Source organism: Chanodichthys erythropterus, chromosome 24 (assembly GCF_024489055.1).
Source record: "Chanodichthys erythropterus isolate Z2021 chromosome 24, ASM2448905v1, whole genome shotgun sequence".
Taxonomy (NCBI): Eukaryota; Metazoa; Chordata; class Actinopteri; order Cypriniformes; family Xenocyprididae; genus Chanodichthys; species Chanodichthys erythropterus.
Genome location: NC_090244.1, coordinates 6,443,906 through 6,462,675, shown reverse-complemented (window position 1 = coordinate 6,462,675; position 18,770 = coordinate 6,443,906). Strand labels below are relative to the sequence as shown.

The following is an 18,770-nucleotide window of genomic DNA, read 5'->3' as shown; positions in this document are numbered from 1 at the left end:
TCAGATTTAGCTCACTTCAGATCAGACAAACCCTACAAACACACACACAAACACCACAAACAAAAAAATACTGTATCAGGTTCATTTTTAATGCCATACAAAATGTAAAAATCACAAAAAGGTAGTAAAGAAGTCATGATTTTCCATATCTGGACATCAAAACGCAGGTTGTTCAATGTTCAAGAGGCTTCCATCAGCTTTCTGAAACTGCACAAACACACACTGTTATCCATCTATTCTTCATGTAGGTACATTAAAGTATTTTAAGTTCACAGAATGCATTTATATTTGACTATATATGAATGTAGGTATGATTAGATGAACATAATGTGATGTGTGTTACATGCTCCATCTAATATTTTAGTTACCTTCAGTCTCAGTACCTGTGCACCGCAGCAGACCCCAACCTTCCTGCACCGAACTACAGCGTTTCTGCAGCCTCTGTCTCTGCTTTTCTATCAACTGAACATCTTCAGGTTTGGGAGTCCCTAAAGCCCCGAGGGGAGGGACAGGATTCCCAGAGAGGGCAGCGACTGTAACCTCCACCAGATCTTTGTCGTAGCCCTGAAGACATGCACATTGTGATTCACTAGTAGCAAGCAATGTTAAGTAATGCATGGGCTTAACCACTATGCCATGTCACAAAACACCATGTTCTGTGGGGTAACCCAACAGGTTCTCAGTTAATATTCTGGGCCATTGTGATAATATGATATATCACTTAAAAATATCACTCTCATACAGAAGTATACACAAAAGAGAATACACTAAATAAATATATTTAAATACATTTTAAATAAATAAATAATTGAATAGAGTTATTTATTTTAAATTTATGTATTTGTTTTAAAAGTATTTATTTGTTTTAAATTTATAAATGTATAAAAAATACATTTAAAATAAAATCATTTCAAACAAATACCTTTAAAATAAATAAATGTATTCATTTATTTATTTCAAATGTATTTATTTGTTTTAAAAGTTTTTATTTGACTTAAATATATTTTAATTTAAAATAAATAAATACATTTAAAGCATATACATTTGAAAAAAAATCGATTTAAAACAAATAAATATATTTAAAATAAATATAATAAATAATTGTATTATTGATTTAACATTTATTTATTTGTTTTAAGTTTATTTAAAAATATTTTTTTATTTTTAAATAGTAAAATTTCAAAATTTTATTATTTAAAAATAAAATAATAAAATTCATTTTCAAATTGAAAACAAATACATTTAAAATAAATTTAAAATAAAATTAAAAATTATTTTAAATGTATTTATTTGTTTGTTAGTTTTAAAAGTATTCATTTGTTTTAAACTTAAAAATAAATATAATTTAATTCAAACTGAATAAATGTAAAATAAATGCATTTAGAACAAATCAAATTTAAAATAAATACATTTAAAACAATTAAAATAAATAAATGTATTTACATGTTTTAAATGTAGTTGTTTTAAATATATTTAAAAACAAATAAACATAATAGATGGATATTTTGGCCCGTTTAATAAATAAAAAACTGAATCTGACCTGTAGTAGGGTGAGCGTCCGGCCCTGTGCCACACCTTGAAGTAGGCTGGTCAGGTGACCCCAGACTGGTGTCAAATGAGTCTTCATGCTGCTCTCTCCCACAACCCCCAGCACCAGACCAGGGTTAAACTCATATGCCAGGGGGAGGATCATGCCCAGAACTGCCTGCATGAAACCTGCCGTGAAGCTCTCGCCCTGGAAACAAGCAGGAAGAGGAAGTGACTTCATAGAAACAAGCTGAAATCTGAGACAATATCAGGAGTGATCACGCACCTCTCTCAGACACAAGGACAAATGGTTCACGCACTTTTCTTCGGTTTCTTCAGCACAGATCTGGACTAGAAACACCTTCCTGAGGAGAAAGAAGCCCACTGTGGTCAAGGAAAGCTAGGCATTTTTAAATAACTGACCAAAAACGGGGCTATAGATAGATAGATAGAGTTAAAAAATATATGTAATAACTGGCTCACCCATCATTAGTAATGACTGGTATATTCCCATCTCCAATAAAAACAACCATCACCCTTCATCAAAAACACAAGCATTGTATTTAATATCACATATCAGATAATTATTGATCTGATCAAAGTGATTTTTGAAAATAATTTTCTCTTAGTCTTAGAAGTGTTGTACCGTTCAGCAAGGCCGATTAGTGCGTGTTGAAAAGCACAGCATATGGACACACTCAAGTCAGACACCACGATGCATCCGTTACACACCTGATGAAGTGTTACAGTCCGTTATCAAATACTGCACACAAAAACAACCACCAGACCGTGTTATCGCTTCCTCACCTTTTTATTCATCATTTGGTCAAGAACTGAAATGATATTTCCAAGAGGCTGGAGGATGTTTTGGTCTGTTACGTCTTGGAAAAGTTTATCCCTAGAGATGGAAAAAAAACAAGTTACAATGAGACCCTAAAAGAGTGTTGCCAAGTTTTTTGATTTGATAGTACTGTACCAACCGGATACTTTGCACTTCTTTAGTGGTACTTTGGGAAACGTCCTCCAAATGCTGGCAGCCCTCTGGCAGTGAGAGCTCCACACCAGGAGGGGGCGCTATGACTGTTCGCACACAAGCTGATGTCCTGGCTAAAGGTTCAGGCCACACAATCTCCTGTGTCTTTTTCTCCGTATTGGTCTCTGGTGCAGGTTCTGCAGGTTCTTTTGTTCCGCCGTTCTTCTCGTCCAGTCTGGGCCGCTTTGTGCTCGTTTCTGAATGAGCCTCTTTAAGAACAGGGGGGATAAAAAAAATATCTAATCATCTAATCTAATATACAGTACAATTCAAAAGTTAGTTATGAAGCTAATAACTATACAGCAAGGATGCAATAAATTGATCAACAATAACAATAAAGACATTTATAATGTTAGAATCATAAAGGTATTTTAAATAAATGCTGTGCTTTTTTTCAGGATTCTTTGAATGAAAAGTATCACAGTTTCCACAAAAATATTAAACAACACAACTGTTTCAACATTTATATTAATCAGAAATCTTTCTTGAGCAAATCAGCATATTAGAATGATTTCTGAAGGATCATGTGACACTGAAGACTGGAGTAATGATGCTGAAAATTCACAGGAATAAATTGCATTCTTAAATATATTTACATAGAAAATAGTTATTTAAATTTGTAATAATATTTCATAATATTACTGTTTTTGTTGTATTTTTGATTACATAAATGCAGTCTTTTAAAAAATCTAACTTTTGTATATGTCTTTGATCTTGCTACTTGAGTAATACAATTTGACTTTATAATAAACACAATTTATTTTATTCAAGCAAAAGTGAGTAAACAAACACTAACCTATGTGTTTAAAACAGCTCCAGTAGGATGATTGAGCTTTGCGGACATTTTGAATAGATTCCAATGCGCTGTGAAAGAACACACAACATATTACTCCAGCTTTCCAGTGACAAGTAGTTTGTTTGTCCATGTTAAAAGGAAAAATGTTGCATAATGCAACCAATCAGGATGCATTTGATGTTTAACCTATGCAGGCAGGCCTTTAGACCAATAAGATTACCTGATAATTTACTCACCCCCATGTCATCCAATATGTATCTTTCTTTCTTTCTTTCTTTCTTCAGTCAAAAAGAAATTAAGGTTTTTAGTATATACGCTTTTTAACCACAAATGCTCGTCTTGCACTAGCTCTGTGGAGCGCCACGCATTACGTAATCATGTTGGAAAGGTCACGTGTGGCGTAGGCGGAAGTACCGTGGTAGGGTGAAAAAACCATCTCACTTTCTCCTCTAACTTCAAAATCATCTGATATCATCGTTTTACCTTTTTTCTGTAAAGGCCGTTTGACTTAGTCTTTGCACGATTGCTTTGTAAACATTTGCTCAATATTTCCACCCATGCCAAGTGTGACCTTTCCAACATGAAAGATGAGCGTTTTTGGTTAAAATTGCTATAATTTTTATTTTATTTTTTAGAAAATGGCAGATCATTTCGCTAGATAAGATCCTTATTCCTCATCTGGGATCGTGTAGAGCCCTTTGAAGCTGCAATTTGGACCTTCAACCTGTTGAAGTCCACTATATGGAGAATAATCTTGGAATGTTTTCCTCAAAAACCTTAATTTCTTTTTGACCGAAGAAAGAGAGACATGAACATCTTGGATAACATGGGGGAGAGTATATTTTAAATTTGAATTCTGAAGTGAACTAATCCTTTAAAAGCACTAGCCGCTTGATTGACAGCTCAATTCACCTCTCACAAGCGGCTCCGAGCCCTGACAGCCGTGGGGCCGGATCTCCAAGAAGGGTCTGGACTGTTTGGCAAACTGACTGGGCCAGAGAAGTCAGGTTGTACCCTCCCTAAACATGATCAAAAGAAACCAAGAGAAGTTTATGCAATCTGAAGATAAAACCGAACAGAATGGGTATTTAAAATGAAATTAATCCAAGTTTTGTTCGAGAATGACACCTGACCTCCAGGACGACACACATTTTGCCTGCAGCCAAAGGCATCAGCAGTTGGGTAAGGTGGGCAAAGATCTCAGGAGAAGCACACATTTCACCCTAAACCAGAAAAGATAACAGATATCATCCCATATGGACCATGAAATAGGGCTGAAACTTTGGAGAACAGCCTGATAGATGGACTAAACAAGATCCTGAAAGGGAAGTAACAGGTTTACAAAAAGACTCTTACTTCTGGGTCCCCAATGGCAGAATCAAAACCAGCAGACACCAAAACCAGTTCTGGATCAAACTGAAAGTGAAAAAAAACGTAGAAACAATGAAAATGGTCCAATGGCCCAACAGTTAAAGGGTTAGTTCACCCAAAAATGAAAATTCTGTCATTCATTACTCACCCTCATGCCGTTCCACACCTGTAAAACCTCTCAGAACACAAATTAAGATATTTTAGTTGAAATCCGATGGCTCCGTGAGGCCTTCATAGGGAGCAATGGACACTTCCTCTCTCAAGATCCATTAATGTACTAAAAACATATTTAAATCGGTTCATGTGAGTAGAGTGGTTCAATATTAATATTATAAAGCAACGAGAATATTTTTGGTGCACCAAAAAAAAAACAAAATAACGACTTATTTAGTGATGGCTGATTTCAAAACACTGCTTCAGTGTGTCGAATCATGATTCGGGTCGCGTGTCAAACTGCCAACGGCTTAAATCACGTGACTTTAGCGCTCCGAACAGCAAGTTCAATACACTGATTCATTTGTGCTCCGATGCTTCCTGAAGCAGTGTTTTGAAATCAGCCATCACTAAATAAGTCGTTATTTTGTTTTTTTGGCGCACCAAAAATATTCTTGTCGCTTTATAATATTAATATTGAATCACTGTACTCACATGAACTGATTTAAATATGTTTTTAGTACTTTTACGGATCTTGAGAGAGGAAATGTCATTGCTCCTTATGGAGGCCTCATGGAGCCATCGGATTTCAACTAAAATATCTTAATTTGTGTTCCAAAGATTAACGAAGGTCTTACGGGTGTGGAACGGCATGAGGGTGAGTAATTAGTGACAGAATTTTCATTTTTGGGTGAACTAACCCTTTAAGGCCTGTTCACACCAAGAACAATAACTATAAAGATAACTATGACAATAAGAATATTAGCATTCACACCAACGGATGATATTCTGTTTATTATATTCGTATGCTGCAGTTTTGTCATCTGTCGCTTTAAATGCTTGAGCTCTTTAAAGCAGGATGGATTCTGATTGGCTGTCAATGTTTTCATCGTTCATCAGCTGGTTATTTCAAAGATATCGTTCTTCTGTGCCATTATCGTTATAGTTGTGGTACCAATTCTTTTATATTTAGGATGAGTTTCTAGAACTATATTATTGTTATAGTTATCATCCGTGGTGTGAACGGGCCTTTCCTCTAGTGTGACGGTACCTCGTATGCAGCAGGTAAAAGAACATGGAAGAAGGCAGCGAGATAGTCACTGTTCGTCATGCCCACCTGCAAAAAACAAGGCACAGAAACCACATGCATCATGAAATTGTAGTTTGTTTCTTTTTAAGAAAAAACTAATAAGAATGGTTGTTCAAAGCTGGATTGGGTTGGCATTCACTGCTGTTGTGAAATACATTTCACTCATGTAATAGTTTGATGATTTTTTGAGCACTGATTTTGTTTGCCTTGTTCCAGGGGAGGTTAATGTTGAAACCAGATCCTTTGCCTTTCCCGACACTTGTGTAGTCCGACTCTGGGAGATTGGGCCAGAAGGTCTGATGCTCATAACGATGCCAGGAAAAATAAAGCACGCTAGGTTAAAAGAGAAATCATTTTAATTCCCTTAAATTATTAAAGGCATCACTACTACAAGTGCTCATACTTAGAGAAAGATTGTGCTATCTGCATAAATGATTCCTCAAATTGTGCAGGTCGTTGACATTATTTTCATCTGGTGGATGATAAAACAGATGGGGAAAATGTAAAAAATAAAATAAAATAAAATATTGCTTGGGCAAAGATCACTCACATTTTCTTCAGAAAATGTAAAAATCTAGATATTAATTTATATTGTCCATCAGAAGGAGAAGGACTCACCTTGGGTCCTCCTCAAAGCAGTACTGGACACCTTGTCCATGATGGACGTCCCAATCCACAATCAAAACCCTGGAAAGAAACCACAGATGGAAAATCTTTCTGCAATGGCAGCAGTTTAGTTCTTCTTCATTGAGTATTAGAGGTGTAAATTACTGTTTTGTTCAACAGTCAGAATGTAACACGCATTCACCTGTTCAGGTTGTAGATCTGTTTAGCATAAAGAGCAGCGATGGCCACGTTATTAAACACACAGAACCCGTTCGCAGCAGAGCGCTGACTGTGGTGTCCTGGAGGCCTGAGGGTCACAAAAAAGGAAAGGAAGGAAGTGAACAAGAATTAATTACTAAAAAAAACTAGAGAGCGACATATACTGTGTTGTTTATGACCGATACGAGTACAGATTATTGATCTAATAACCAACATGCAGAAGTGATGATTAGTTATTGTTTTCAATTTTTGTTTTGACATAATAAAATCCTCATTTCAAAAGACTACAATTATTTTATCAATATTATTAATAATCAAATATTATTACTTTTTTAATTAATTTTCTCATCTAAAAAATTAATTTTTACTATTAATAATAATAATTGATTGCATTATTAAATTAAAGAGAGTACATTTATGTATTACATTTATTATTAAATTAAAACTTTACCTTTATAAGGATTATTAATATTTAATATTAACAATTAAACATTTCTAATAATAATAATAAATCAAATTAAAAACATTAAATTATACATTATTAATATTGTTAATATTTATATAATAATAATAATTTAGAATTAAATGTATTAATTTAAAATTGTATTAAATATTAATATTTAAAATTAACAATTAAATATTGTTAATGGTAATAAATAATTAAATGTATTAAATTAAAAACATTACATATTAGTGTTACATTATTAAATTAATGTTATATTTAAATTGTATTAAATATTACTAATATTTAGTGTTAAAATAATTAAACATTGTTAACAACAATAATAATAATAATGTATTAAATTAAAAACATAATATAAATATTAAATTTATACATGATTCATTGTGTAAATAATACTAACAATTATTTTATAATATTAATGTTTAATATGAACACAATTAAACAGTGTTAATAATAAATTATTCAATTAAAAACATTAAATTTAAATATTACATTTATACATTATATTGTTAATACTAATAACAAAATCAACAATACCTCATAATTAAACGTAACACAAACTTAAATTATTAAATATTACTAATACTTACTATTAACAATTAAATATTGTAAATAATAATAATAATAATAATTAAATATATTATTAAATTAAAAACATTACATTTAAATGTTATTAATATTGTTAATAATAATGTTTGTGTGGGTTTTTGTCAACATTGATAGGATCAGCACTTCAAAGTGCATAAAGGGCTAAACAATGACTATCTATAATAAAAATGTTTTATTTTATTGTGTTTCGTTTTATATAAGTTTTAGACAAACAAGGAGTCCTGCTTCAAACTCACAGCACTGGCAGAGCAAATATTTCTATGTTGAGCTAGTGGTGTTTATGTTAATAGTGTTGGTGTTATGTTAGTGTCTAGTGGTGAAGATAAGATATCACACACTTCACCTTTAAGCAGGAACGTCAACTTGTTGAAGATCTTGGTAACATCTTGGCCATTTATTTCTGATTGTGTGCTCACCTGACCAGCGCCATGCCATTCCTGACCTCTCTCTTCATCACGCTGTCAACCAGCTGCAGCACGGCGCCCACCGCCAACTTCGCACAGTGATAGATGTTCTGCAGTCACACGAGAGGCTGCGTTAGAAAGCGTTTACAGTCATCCGAACCCAACAAGCACAAACAATCTGGACGTACCTGGTGGAAATAGACGTCGTTGTACTTCTTGGAAAATGCCTTCAGCTCTTCCACGGTCATTTTCGGAGTCTGTTTAACGGCCTCCAGATATTCCTCACTATATTAAACACAAAAGATTTCGAAACCAAACTTAATTGTATAGGAAAAGAAATATGCCTGGTTTAAGGTCATGTGCCGAAAGTTCACCAACCTGTGCGCGAGTAAAATCTCCTGCTCGGTGGCCTGACGGACCGGCACATGTGTGCACCTCTGTGCCACGCCGTGGGTCTGGAGCGCTTCATAAGACACGGTCAAACGCTCGGGCACCTCGATCTCACAGGCTGGACTGGATAGAGAAACAGCAATTAGATTTCAATCATGACAACTCTCAGAATAGTTTTAGCATGTTACTGAATATGGAAATGTTAATGTATTTGCTCTTGGTGGACTAGATCTGCTGCTGCTGCTGGTTATTATTGCTGCTGCAGAGCAAGTATGGGCTTGCTACTACTAACAGATACAAAGACGTGTTGCTGAGAGCATGTAAGATATGCTGCTGCATAAACAGACCCACATAAATCCCGTAGCAGATCTAGGCAGGTGGAGCTGGGGAGGTGGAGGGGTTCAGATGAGCGTGTTGCACGATATTCGTACAGCAAACACTGAACCAGACTATTTAAATGATGAACAAGCAATCTAATTGGCTGGAGGATAAGCAGAGGCCAATCAGCTTGTGCCTGCGCCCTCTAGAGTTTCATGAATAAACTAGATATTTCTGTGAAAACAGACCATGTTTATTATCTACTGCATGACTATTGATAGATTTTAGAAATGACAGAAAGGAAATCTGCCAAGACTGCAGTTATTGATTTATGCCGATACATTCAAAATAGCCAAATATCGACATATTAAATGGTCACGATCAACAATGTAATTATTCCCAGTAATAAACTAATTAGTGATATCAGTCAACTACTGTAATTTTGTTATTGACTTCAAACTGCGATTATTACTCTTTTTTAAGAGGTTGCTATACTAAAAAACACATAATATACTTCTTACAAATAAAACTTAATTTTTGATGTAATTATGTTATTTGAAAGAAAATAAACATCTGAAACAAAATCAAATATTTTCAAAAACTTATATTTCAGCTAGTTGTCAAGGTAAGATTTCCCATTTTCATTTAGTTTAACTTGTACTAAAAAAGTATTATTTTTAATTCTCAGATATCAATTATGATCATTTTGGATCATTTTGACATGTAAGGGATGATATGTAGATCTCTACAAATCAAATCCCTTACAAAAAGAATTATGTATATATATATATATATATATATATATATATATATATATATATATATATATATATATATGTATGTATGTATGTATGTATGTATATGTGTGTGTGTGTGTATATATAAAACACACACACACACACACACACACACACACACACACAAACAAACAGAATGATTACCGTATTCATGTGTCCATGGTATTTGCATAACTGTGAGGTTCTTCACTGAACGCTATGGTACCACCATAATATCATTTATAACAGCAATATTGTAACATGACACTTTTGTAAGTGATTCGATGACTTACTCTGTCCAGAGGAGTTTATAACGAATCATTTCCTCATCAAAGATCAGTGCGCTTCCTGACGCCATTTAAACACTCTGCTGTGGATGATGTCAATACAAATCACTTATTAATAACTATATATCATCAGTGTGATTTATAATTTTAATTCACTCTCGATGAAGCAGGCGTGCTCACTTTTAAAGTCACAAAAGTCTGATGCTGTTGGTTCATGCTGTGTCTTTTTCTTCGCTCTTTGAACGCGGCGCGGCTGTTGCATTACCGCCCCCTACCGGACGATCCATTGAATAACAATCTGAGAAACAAGTTCAAAAGACATTTACCATTAAAGATGGGGATTTAAGAATGTTTAAGTATTAGAGACAAACTGTTATTTATGCTACAATTAAAAAGAATCTACACGTGCATATACCTGACCATTGCTTTGATTTTTTTCTTTTCTGTTTAAGGATGAACTGTTTGTAACTTACATTCACCAAATGCACCTGTGAATGTTCCTGCAACTGCGGTCACTTCTGATCTTGAGAACTTTTAGAAAATAAACTCTTTTAAATATACACTTTCAGTAGTTACATTTGTCTTTGTTGGTTGTTTTGACCTCAATATTGGAATATAAATGACATACTAGCATAACATTCTAACTATTATTGCAATATATAATATGTATGCAAATTTTTATGTGTGAAATACCCATACAACCAAATACATTTGTCAAAATGTATACAGCAGAGAACACATGCAATATTGTATCCCAAAATGCAATGTGATCGATCAACATCCAATTTTCAGTGTGATGAATGAACCGAAGGTTATTACAGCTGTGATTGTTTTATTCGTTTTGATCTGATCTTTGACTCTGACTTTGATTTAATCGTACTACCAGAAGTTGAGACATTTTTAGACAAATTTTTTTAAATAATGTTTTTATTTCCAAAATAATAAACAGACAGCACTCAAATGCAACATCTCATCTACTGTTTAGCATGTATGTGTCCCTGTGATAACATGACATCAGATCTAATTTGAATAAAACACCTGTGCGTGTCTGTTAACAAAAACACAACTGCGTTCCAGTTTATCTCTTCACTTGATCTGTCTCTCTCTGTTTATATACCATATATTCAAATGCAATACTCATTTACTTGTTGCACACCATTCTATGGTTTGTTTAATCTTCTTCTGTATGAAAGGGAAATGTCTTCATATCAGTGTCATCAAGGACAGTGTTGTGCATCAGGAGTTTTCCATTAACTATACGTGTTTCATTTTTGCCAGTCCGAGGACATCAGGAAGGACACAGCTAAAATTAATCTGTAATTTTTAAGGTGTGATTCACTTTATGTATGTGTGCATGTATATTCTTTTCAAAAGTTTGGGGTCATTAAGATTTGTTTTAAAGAAACTGATACTTTCCTACCTACTTCAAATAAATGTTTTTTTTTTTTTTTATAATATAAATGCTATTTTATGTATATTTTGTTATTTTCAACAAGCTACTATTTCAGGGATATCAAAAACTCCTGTAGGTTATAGATATTAAACTGGGCCATAAATTAAATTACTCTTGAGAAAAATTACTCTGAATTTGCGCTTACTATTTACTTTTTAGTTCTGTCCCAATTTTTGCATACACACATTTTGTGTACATTACCTAAATAAATGTTTATATATGAGAATGTAAGCAGTTGACATGAAATTTCAAACATTCAAATTAAACATTTAAACACCACACACACAGGATTTATGACTTCATTAATTTCTGCATGATTTATTGGTACATTTAAAAGAAATAGCAGCTGTACTTGCATGACTGAAGTAGCTGCCGGAGAAGCGTTTCAAAGATGGCCGCTGAGTGAAGTGACTTGCCTTAAAGGGAGTTTTGATTATATTTAGCAACTATTAACCCAATATTAAGAAGTTGAATTCGAAAGCCAGGCAATAGCGTAAAGCAGGAGTCAAATTATTATAAAATAGAGTAGAGTTTACTGAATAAGATTAGTTGCGTGTTTTAATGCTCAGACTTCGTCTTGCTATTTTTAATAACCTTTTGGCTTTTAGTAGGTCACCTACATAGTGGTGTAATAAATTAATTATTAATGGGAAATCAAATTCTCCAAAGCTGTTCACCAAGCTTACGATTAAATTTCATACTTGAAATCACCTGTAATGGAATCCACTGGAGGCGAGTTGCAGTAAGAATCCATGTGTAGTTTATTTAACCAAAATGTGAACCAAATACAAAAAGAATTGACATGATAAAACTATGACCATAAACAAAACTTGAACATAAACCTGGACTTGACATGCACTGTAAGAAGAACACTGTAAAATGCACAGTAACTTGCTGGCAGCAATTAGCAAGTAAGTTGCTGTGTCCTATTCCACAGTATACTTACTGTAAATGTAATCACAGTAACTTAAATTTTACTGTAATAATAAACACAGTAACAAAATAATAACTGTAAATCAAATCACAGTAACTTTTTTTACTGTGTTTCTTATTACAGTAAAATTACTGTGTAAAAATAAAAACAGTAACAAAATAGTTACTGTGATTACATTCACAGTATGCATACTGTGGAATAGAACACAGCAACTTACTTGCTAATTGCTGCCAGCAAGTTACCGTACATTTCACAATATTTTATTAATACTGCTGTATTTTTTTATCACAGCAAATATAAGATTACTGTAAACTGTTTTTATTGTGTACTATAAAATGAAGACATGATTTTTGTCACAAAATGACATTTATTTTAAACATTTTAAATGTGAAAATACATAAAATATTTTACATTATATACACATTTATAGGCTATACATTTTTATTATTTGGTATACAACAATCCTAAACATACAAATCCATCATCTTTGTTGAAGCTGAATTAAAATTTCCGGATACAATTAGAAATGAATAAAACAGAAAGTATATATAATATAAAAACTGTAGAATTTTAAGCATCAAAATCCTTAATACCAACTTTATTCCTGAATGGGAAAGTTCCTTCTGGGCTGGAGTCGTTTCCTGCAGTGGAAAAAATTAGTCATTAATGTAGACAACTAAAGGCAAGACTGGTGGCTTGATGACAATGATTACAAGTTGGTCTGGCTAAATTAAAGGTCCCATTTTTCGTGGTTTTTTGAAGCTTTGATTGTGTTTATAGTGTGCAATATAACATGTGTTCATGTTTCACGTGTAAAAAAACACAGTATTTTTCACATAATTTACTTATCTGTATACCGCTGTTTCCACTGTCATAAAAACGGGCTGATGACTTCCTTGTTCTATGAAGTCTCTCCTTCAGAAATACGTAACGAGTTCTGATTGTGTCAGCGGTTCCTGTGTTGTGATTCGACAGCAGCTTAGTGAACCTTGCCCGGAAAGGTCACGCCTCTTACCATAACGTGGAGATGCACGCGCTCAGTGTTACTGTAAACATGTCTTTAATTTTACCCTATCAATTTGAGCCGGAATCAGACCCGGTGATTGGACTGCGGGATGAAAATAACAGCGTTTCGACGACATGGCGACAAACACACTCTACAAACGCAACTCTTGTGTATTCCTGTGGGCGGAGGTTAGTCAAAAAACTGTTTTAGTGATGTCATTAAAGAAGGAAGTAGAGGGATGTAGTCCAAACTGACCGTTCGATGTAGGCGACTTCTGTTAAATAAAATATCTCACTTGGCATTGAACTTTGAGCTTTAAAATTTTACAGATTTTATTTATACTCTAACAACAACATTACACACTAACTAAAGTTTGAAACATGGGATCACGAAGAACGGGACCTTTAAATAATCCAGTCAACATTAATATTGCCATGTTGACCATATTAACTAGTGTGGACATGATAATGAGTGGGCCTCAATCAGCTCCCTAGTTCAGTAGTCAGCACTGATCAGGGAGTCAGCCATTTTAAGAGCTGTCTCATTCACATAATCTTTCCAGTGCACTGAAATATTCACTTCCTAAAAAGTCCCACAATGCACCATGAAAATCAGGGAGCAACAATGCTCAGATTGCTCACTATGCTCTTTATTTATTTACTATAAATTTAAACACTTTTTATTTTCAATTATGGCATAATGGCTGCATTATATTGTATTATATTAACATGTATGCTGTCTTCATTGTTTTTGGTTCTTCCCTGTTGGACCTAGTTTCTCAGTCTGTTTGATTAATCATTCTGTTCACCTGTTGTCTCATTAATTATCTTATTAGGTCCCTTTGTTTGTTCATGCTTATAAGCCCTCAGTTTTCCCTTAGTCTTCATCAGTTCTAGTGACAGAAAGCATTTCTTTTTATTCCTGTTTTCTAAGCATTCATCATTAAAGTCTGTCCTTGAAAGTTTCCTCATCTTTGTGACTTTCCTAACCACGCATTGTAACAATTATACTATATTATTGTCACACAATGGGTGTGTGTGCCGGCAGACAGAAAAATACTATTGCAGCATTGAATATAAGTCCAATACCAAGTTTAATAAATTCCCCAAAGACAAGACAATCCACTAAACAGGCAGAGTGAAACACCTTAACATAATCGTAACACCAAACAGAGAATGGATACAAGGCACAACTTAAAGGTGCCCTAGATTCAAAAATTGAAATTACCTCGGTATAGTTAAATAACAAGAGTTCAGTACATGGAAATGACATAGAGTGAGTCTCAAACACCATTGTTTCCTCCTTCTTATATAAATCTCATTTGTTTAAAAGACCTCCGGAAAACAGGCGAATCTCAACATAACACAGACTGTTACGTAACAGTAGGGGTGTACGCCCCAATATTTGCATATGCCAGCCCATGTTCCCAACATTATGAAAGGAATTAGACAAGGGCAGGACGTCTGTATCTGTGCAGAGCTGAATCAACAGACTAGGTAAGCAAGCAAGGACAATAGCGAAAAATGGCAGATGGAGCAATAATAACTGACATGATCCATGATTACATGATATTTTTAGTGATATTTGTAAATTGTCTTTCTAAATGTTTTGTTAGCATGTTGCTAATGTACTGTTAAATGTGGTTAAAGTTACCATCGTTTCTTACTGTATTCACGGAGACAAGAGCCGTCACTATTTTCATTTTTAAACACTTGCAGTCTGTATAATTCATAAACACAACTTCATTCTTTATAAATCTCTCCAACAGTGTAGCATTAGCCGTTAGTCAAACTCATTCAGAATCAAATGTAAACATCAAAATAAACACTGTACTTACGCGATTAGACATGCTGCATGACGAACACTTTGTAAAGATCCATTTTGAGGGTTATATTAGCTGTTTGAACTTTTTTTATGTTGTTTAAGGCAAGCGAGAGCTCATGGGGCGTGGAGCACCAGATTTAAAGGGCCACACACCCTGAATCAGCTCATTTCTAATGATGCCCCAAAATAGGCAGTTAAAAAATGAATTAAAAAAAATCTATGGGGTATTTTGAGCTGAAACTTCACAGACACATTCAGGGGACACCTTAGACTTATATTACACCTTTTGAAAGATGTTCTAGGGCACCTTTAACTAGTTAATACGAACGAGACTAATTAATCAAACACAGCTGAAAGCAAATGAACTAATGACAGTTACTATAGAAAAAAAATGAAAAGCATGTTGCTATATATCATGTAGATTATTTTACACTAAACTTGTGGCCTTGAGAACATATGAACTTGAGGTCATGACAACATCGATTGGCCACAACACAACGATGTAGTTCGTCATATCCATTTTATATCAGTGAAGTTCCATATCGCTCAAGTTCCCGAACAAAACTCGCTGAACCAGTCACCATATATTATAATGCTCATTTCTATTCTCTATAAAGCATGACTCGACATATTATGCATAGTTAGTACTAGGGATGTCCAGATCCGATCACGTGATCGGAAATCGGGCCCGATCATGTGGTTTCAGACTCGATCGGAATCGGACATTACCTCCCGATCAGGACTCGGATATATATGTATTAGGGGTGCAACGGTTCTCGGTGAAAAATCGAACCATACGGTTCTTCACTGACGGACCGCACTTGAACTGCGGTCCATTTTGAATGACGACGCATCTATTGGTTAATATGGTGTGTTTAAAATAGCAACGTGGAAAACAGACAGAGTTCAGATAATGTATGTTTCAGTCGATAGATGCACAAAACGTTACAACAACGATAATCAGAAAGCGTGGACAAAACAGTCACTCTTTGTAAACTGTTAACTGCGAGTGCCGTCTGCTCTAATGTTCAGTCATTTACGCCGTCATCACCCGTTGATAGCGCGCGAGCGCAGGTGAGACCTGAACAGCACACGTTGCTGTCTGTATTTAAACTAACTCGTTTAAGCCTTGCTGATTTAAACCTTAAAGAACAAGACGCGAAAGAGAACTCGCGCGCGCTGTGAGAAGATTTGTGTGCGCTCATCCGAAGCGCGCACACGCTTATTCCAGTCAGCGCGCAAATACTGAGTTCTCTTTCAAGTCTTGCGCTTCGGCGGCCACATTCATACAAAAATTATGTCAACATGCCCGTCCTAGTGAGTATCCTACAAACATAGTCGGTTATGTCTTAAGTGAACGTATATTAGTCGAGAAAGACAGCGCATGTGGAACAGTATGTACTGGATCGTGCATGTCTTAAAGGGAAAACAACTATTCCTGCTGCCTGTATTTAATGTTAAATCAAACAACAAATAACAAAGAAATCACTCACTGCTCTTGACTGAATACTTTTTGTAACTTCAATAATGATTAATCTTTATTTATTTTATACAGTAAAGATAATATGCAGTGATATTTTATATTTGATTACTATTTGAAAACTGTTAGATACCTGAAAAACCTGAAAAGCACTGTTCCTGGATCTGTTTTTTCGCTCTTCTTTATTCTTTTTTATGTAGGCTATTAAGTATCGGATCGGGACTCGGTATCGGCAGATACTCAAAATCAAATGACTCGGACTCGGACTCGAGGGCAAAAAAACGTGATCGGGACATCCCTAGTTAGTACGTACCTGAAATGACTGTCGTGGTTTCTTTGACGCAGCCTAAAAGAAAGGGGTTAAACAGTAAATGAAGGGTCCCGTGACAGTTAAAAACAAACACAATGACAATACAATGGCATAATATGCTTCCCCAAGGCATGAATTCACTTAAAAAAGCTAGCATCTATTCTATGTAGGTGCTGTATTTTTCCTGGCAGAAAAGCTCAGAAAAACATGATCCTTTGAAAAATGTTGTGCTCTTTAAAATCCTTAACTGTTGCTGCATTTTACTGCAGCCTGCTTCGTTATTTGATTCATCACACCATAGCTAGAAAAACAAGAAAAAACGGCTAGCGCACTTTGCTAACACACATGCATGTGCATAGAGTTCCAGTTTACTTTTATCTAGCAATGTTACTCCACCAAATTAATGACATTATCAAATATTGACAGATAAAAAGAAATCTATCAAATTTACATGAGCAAACAGTTATGTTTGTAATGATATGGCTTACTAGTGCCACTCTCTGCATCTCTCTCCTGGTGCACTCCTAAACACAAGTGAATTTACATGAGGACGCCTTGGTAAATTAACCTAACATTGCAAAATAGGAGAAAAGTTACCTTGTTGAAGACAAATCCTAAAGAAATTGTGGAATCTCCTCAGTTTCTCCTGCTCAAAATTTCTTTATTGTGATTCACAGCAAAAAATAAATTTACTGTAGAATTTACCCACCATTAAAATTTAACCATGATGCTTTGCAGATTTACAGCAATATGTTGTGTACAGGTAAGGATTTGTTCATTTTACAGTAATAATGCTGTGAAAACTACAGAAATTTGTTACAGTGTGGACTCACCAAACAAAGCTAAACCAGAACACATGTAATGACTAACAAGGAAACAATAAGAAAACAGGTCACATAACCAGAACAACAGAACCTGACACATAAGACTTGGGAAGCACAAGACATGATCACATTATGGGAACAGGGAATCACACGAAAAACAGCAAGCAGGAAACATGCAAGGCAAAACAGGTTGTTTGCAATCACATGGTTCTGATGACATGTGAAAATATGGTGGAGGGCGAGCAGTGAAAATTAGAATGGGAGAGATGGAGAAAAGTCCGTTCTGTGCTGGTTTAGAAAGGTATAAACAGAAAATCACAACATATGTTGGACGTGATCCTTATGTTATGAAGAGGAGCGACTTTTCTACTGAATTGAAAGACTTGCCAGCCATCGAGGCGATAGATATAGAGAATGTGAAGCTGGCTCTTTTATTTATTAATTATTCCATGTATCATAGGCCGTCAGGTAAAGCTTTGCTCTAGACCATTTTGCAATGTTTTGCACTGTAAGAGATGTGAAGGTCCAAACGAATGGTGTAAACAAACCTGGAACCACATGCAAAATAATTAAAGGTTTATTGAGCAGTCTGTGATATTTTCCCTCACAGGTTCAGAAGCTGAAGATGTAGATGTCCTGTCTCAGGTGGGGCTGAATGGCGTCCCATGTGACGCACCTGTGGCTGATCTCATTGCAGCTAAATACATCTGCCAGAGACCCGGTGGCCACGGATCCATTCGGGAGTTTGCAGAGTACATTCTGACGCTGGAGAAAAAGAGCACATCACAGCACCAGAATCCCATTGACAGGGCTCATTTTTAGAACGTATTCCAGTTTCTGTTTTAAACAGTCAGTTTGTGTCGCTGTGATAACATGACATCAGATCTAATTTGAATA

The 18,770-nt window shown here is 34.8% G+C and overlaps 1 protein-coding gene across 3 annotated transcripts; it reads right to left on the bottom strand.

The window, feature by feature from the left end:
• Positions 1 to 69: 69 nt before the first annotated feature.
• On the bottom strand, positions 70 to 10,295 carry hdac10 (histone deacetylase 10). 3 transcript variants are annotated; one of them, XM_067379427.1, is made up of 21 exons: positions 10,223 to 10,295; positions 10,049 to 10,125; positions 8,650 to 8,784; positions 8,460 to 8,556; positions 8,284 to 8,381; positions 6,779 to 6,883; positions 6,589 to 6,657; positions 6,177 to 6,303; positions 5,932 to 5,997; positions 4,713 to 4,772; positions 4,490 to 4,579; positions 4,269 to 4,375; positions 3,357 to 3,424; positions 2,508 to 2,769; positions 2,335 to 2,425; positions 2,174 to 2,259; positions 2,011 to 2,064; positions 1,814 to 1,892; positions 1,541 to 1,735; positions 369 to 564; positions 70 to 207 (listed from the first exon to the last, which is right to left on the bottom strand). In XM_067379427.1, the coding sequence occupies exons 2-21, from the start codon at positions 10,111 to 10,113 to the stop codon at positions 194 to 196; spliced, it is 2,064 nt and encodes a 687-aa protein (XP_067235528.1). In that variant the 5' UTR covers positions 10,114 to 10,125; positions 10,223 to 10,295; the 3' UTR covers positions 70 to 193. The 3 variants fall into 3 exon arrangements, with proteins under 3 accessions (XP_067235528.1, XP_067235527.1, XP_067235529.1); XM_067379426.1 differs by having other exon boundaries at positions 10,049 to 10,276; XM_067379428.1 differs by having other exon boundaries at positions 85 to 207; positions 384 to 564; positions 10,049 to 10,276.
• Between the last annotated feature and the right edge of the window lie 8,475 nt (positions 10,296 to 18,770).

What these genes read in the sequence shown, in the direction of transcription:
- hdac10 (XM_067379427.1), bottom strand. Translation starts at nt 10,113, where the DNA reads ATGGCGTCAGGAAGCGCACTGATCTTTGATGAGGAAATGATTCGTTAT. An exon ending in GAGATTTTACTCGCGCACAG is followed by an intron (nt 8,557 to 8,649) that starts GTTGGTGAACTT and finishes TGTTTAATATAG; the next exon opens with TGAGGAATATCTGGAGGCCG. An exon ending in TTAACCTCCCCTGGAACAAG is followed by an intron (nt 5,998 to 6,176) that starts GCAAACAAAATC and finishes TGTTTTTTGCAG; the next exon opens with GTGGGCATGACGAACAGTGA.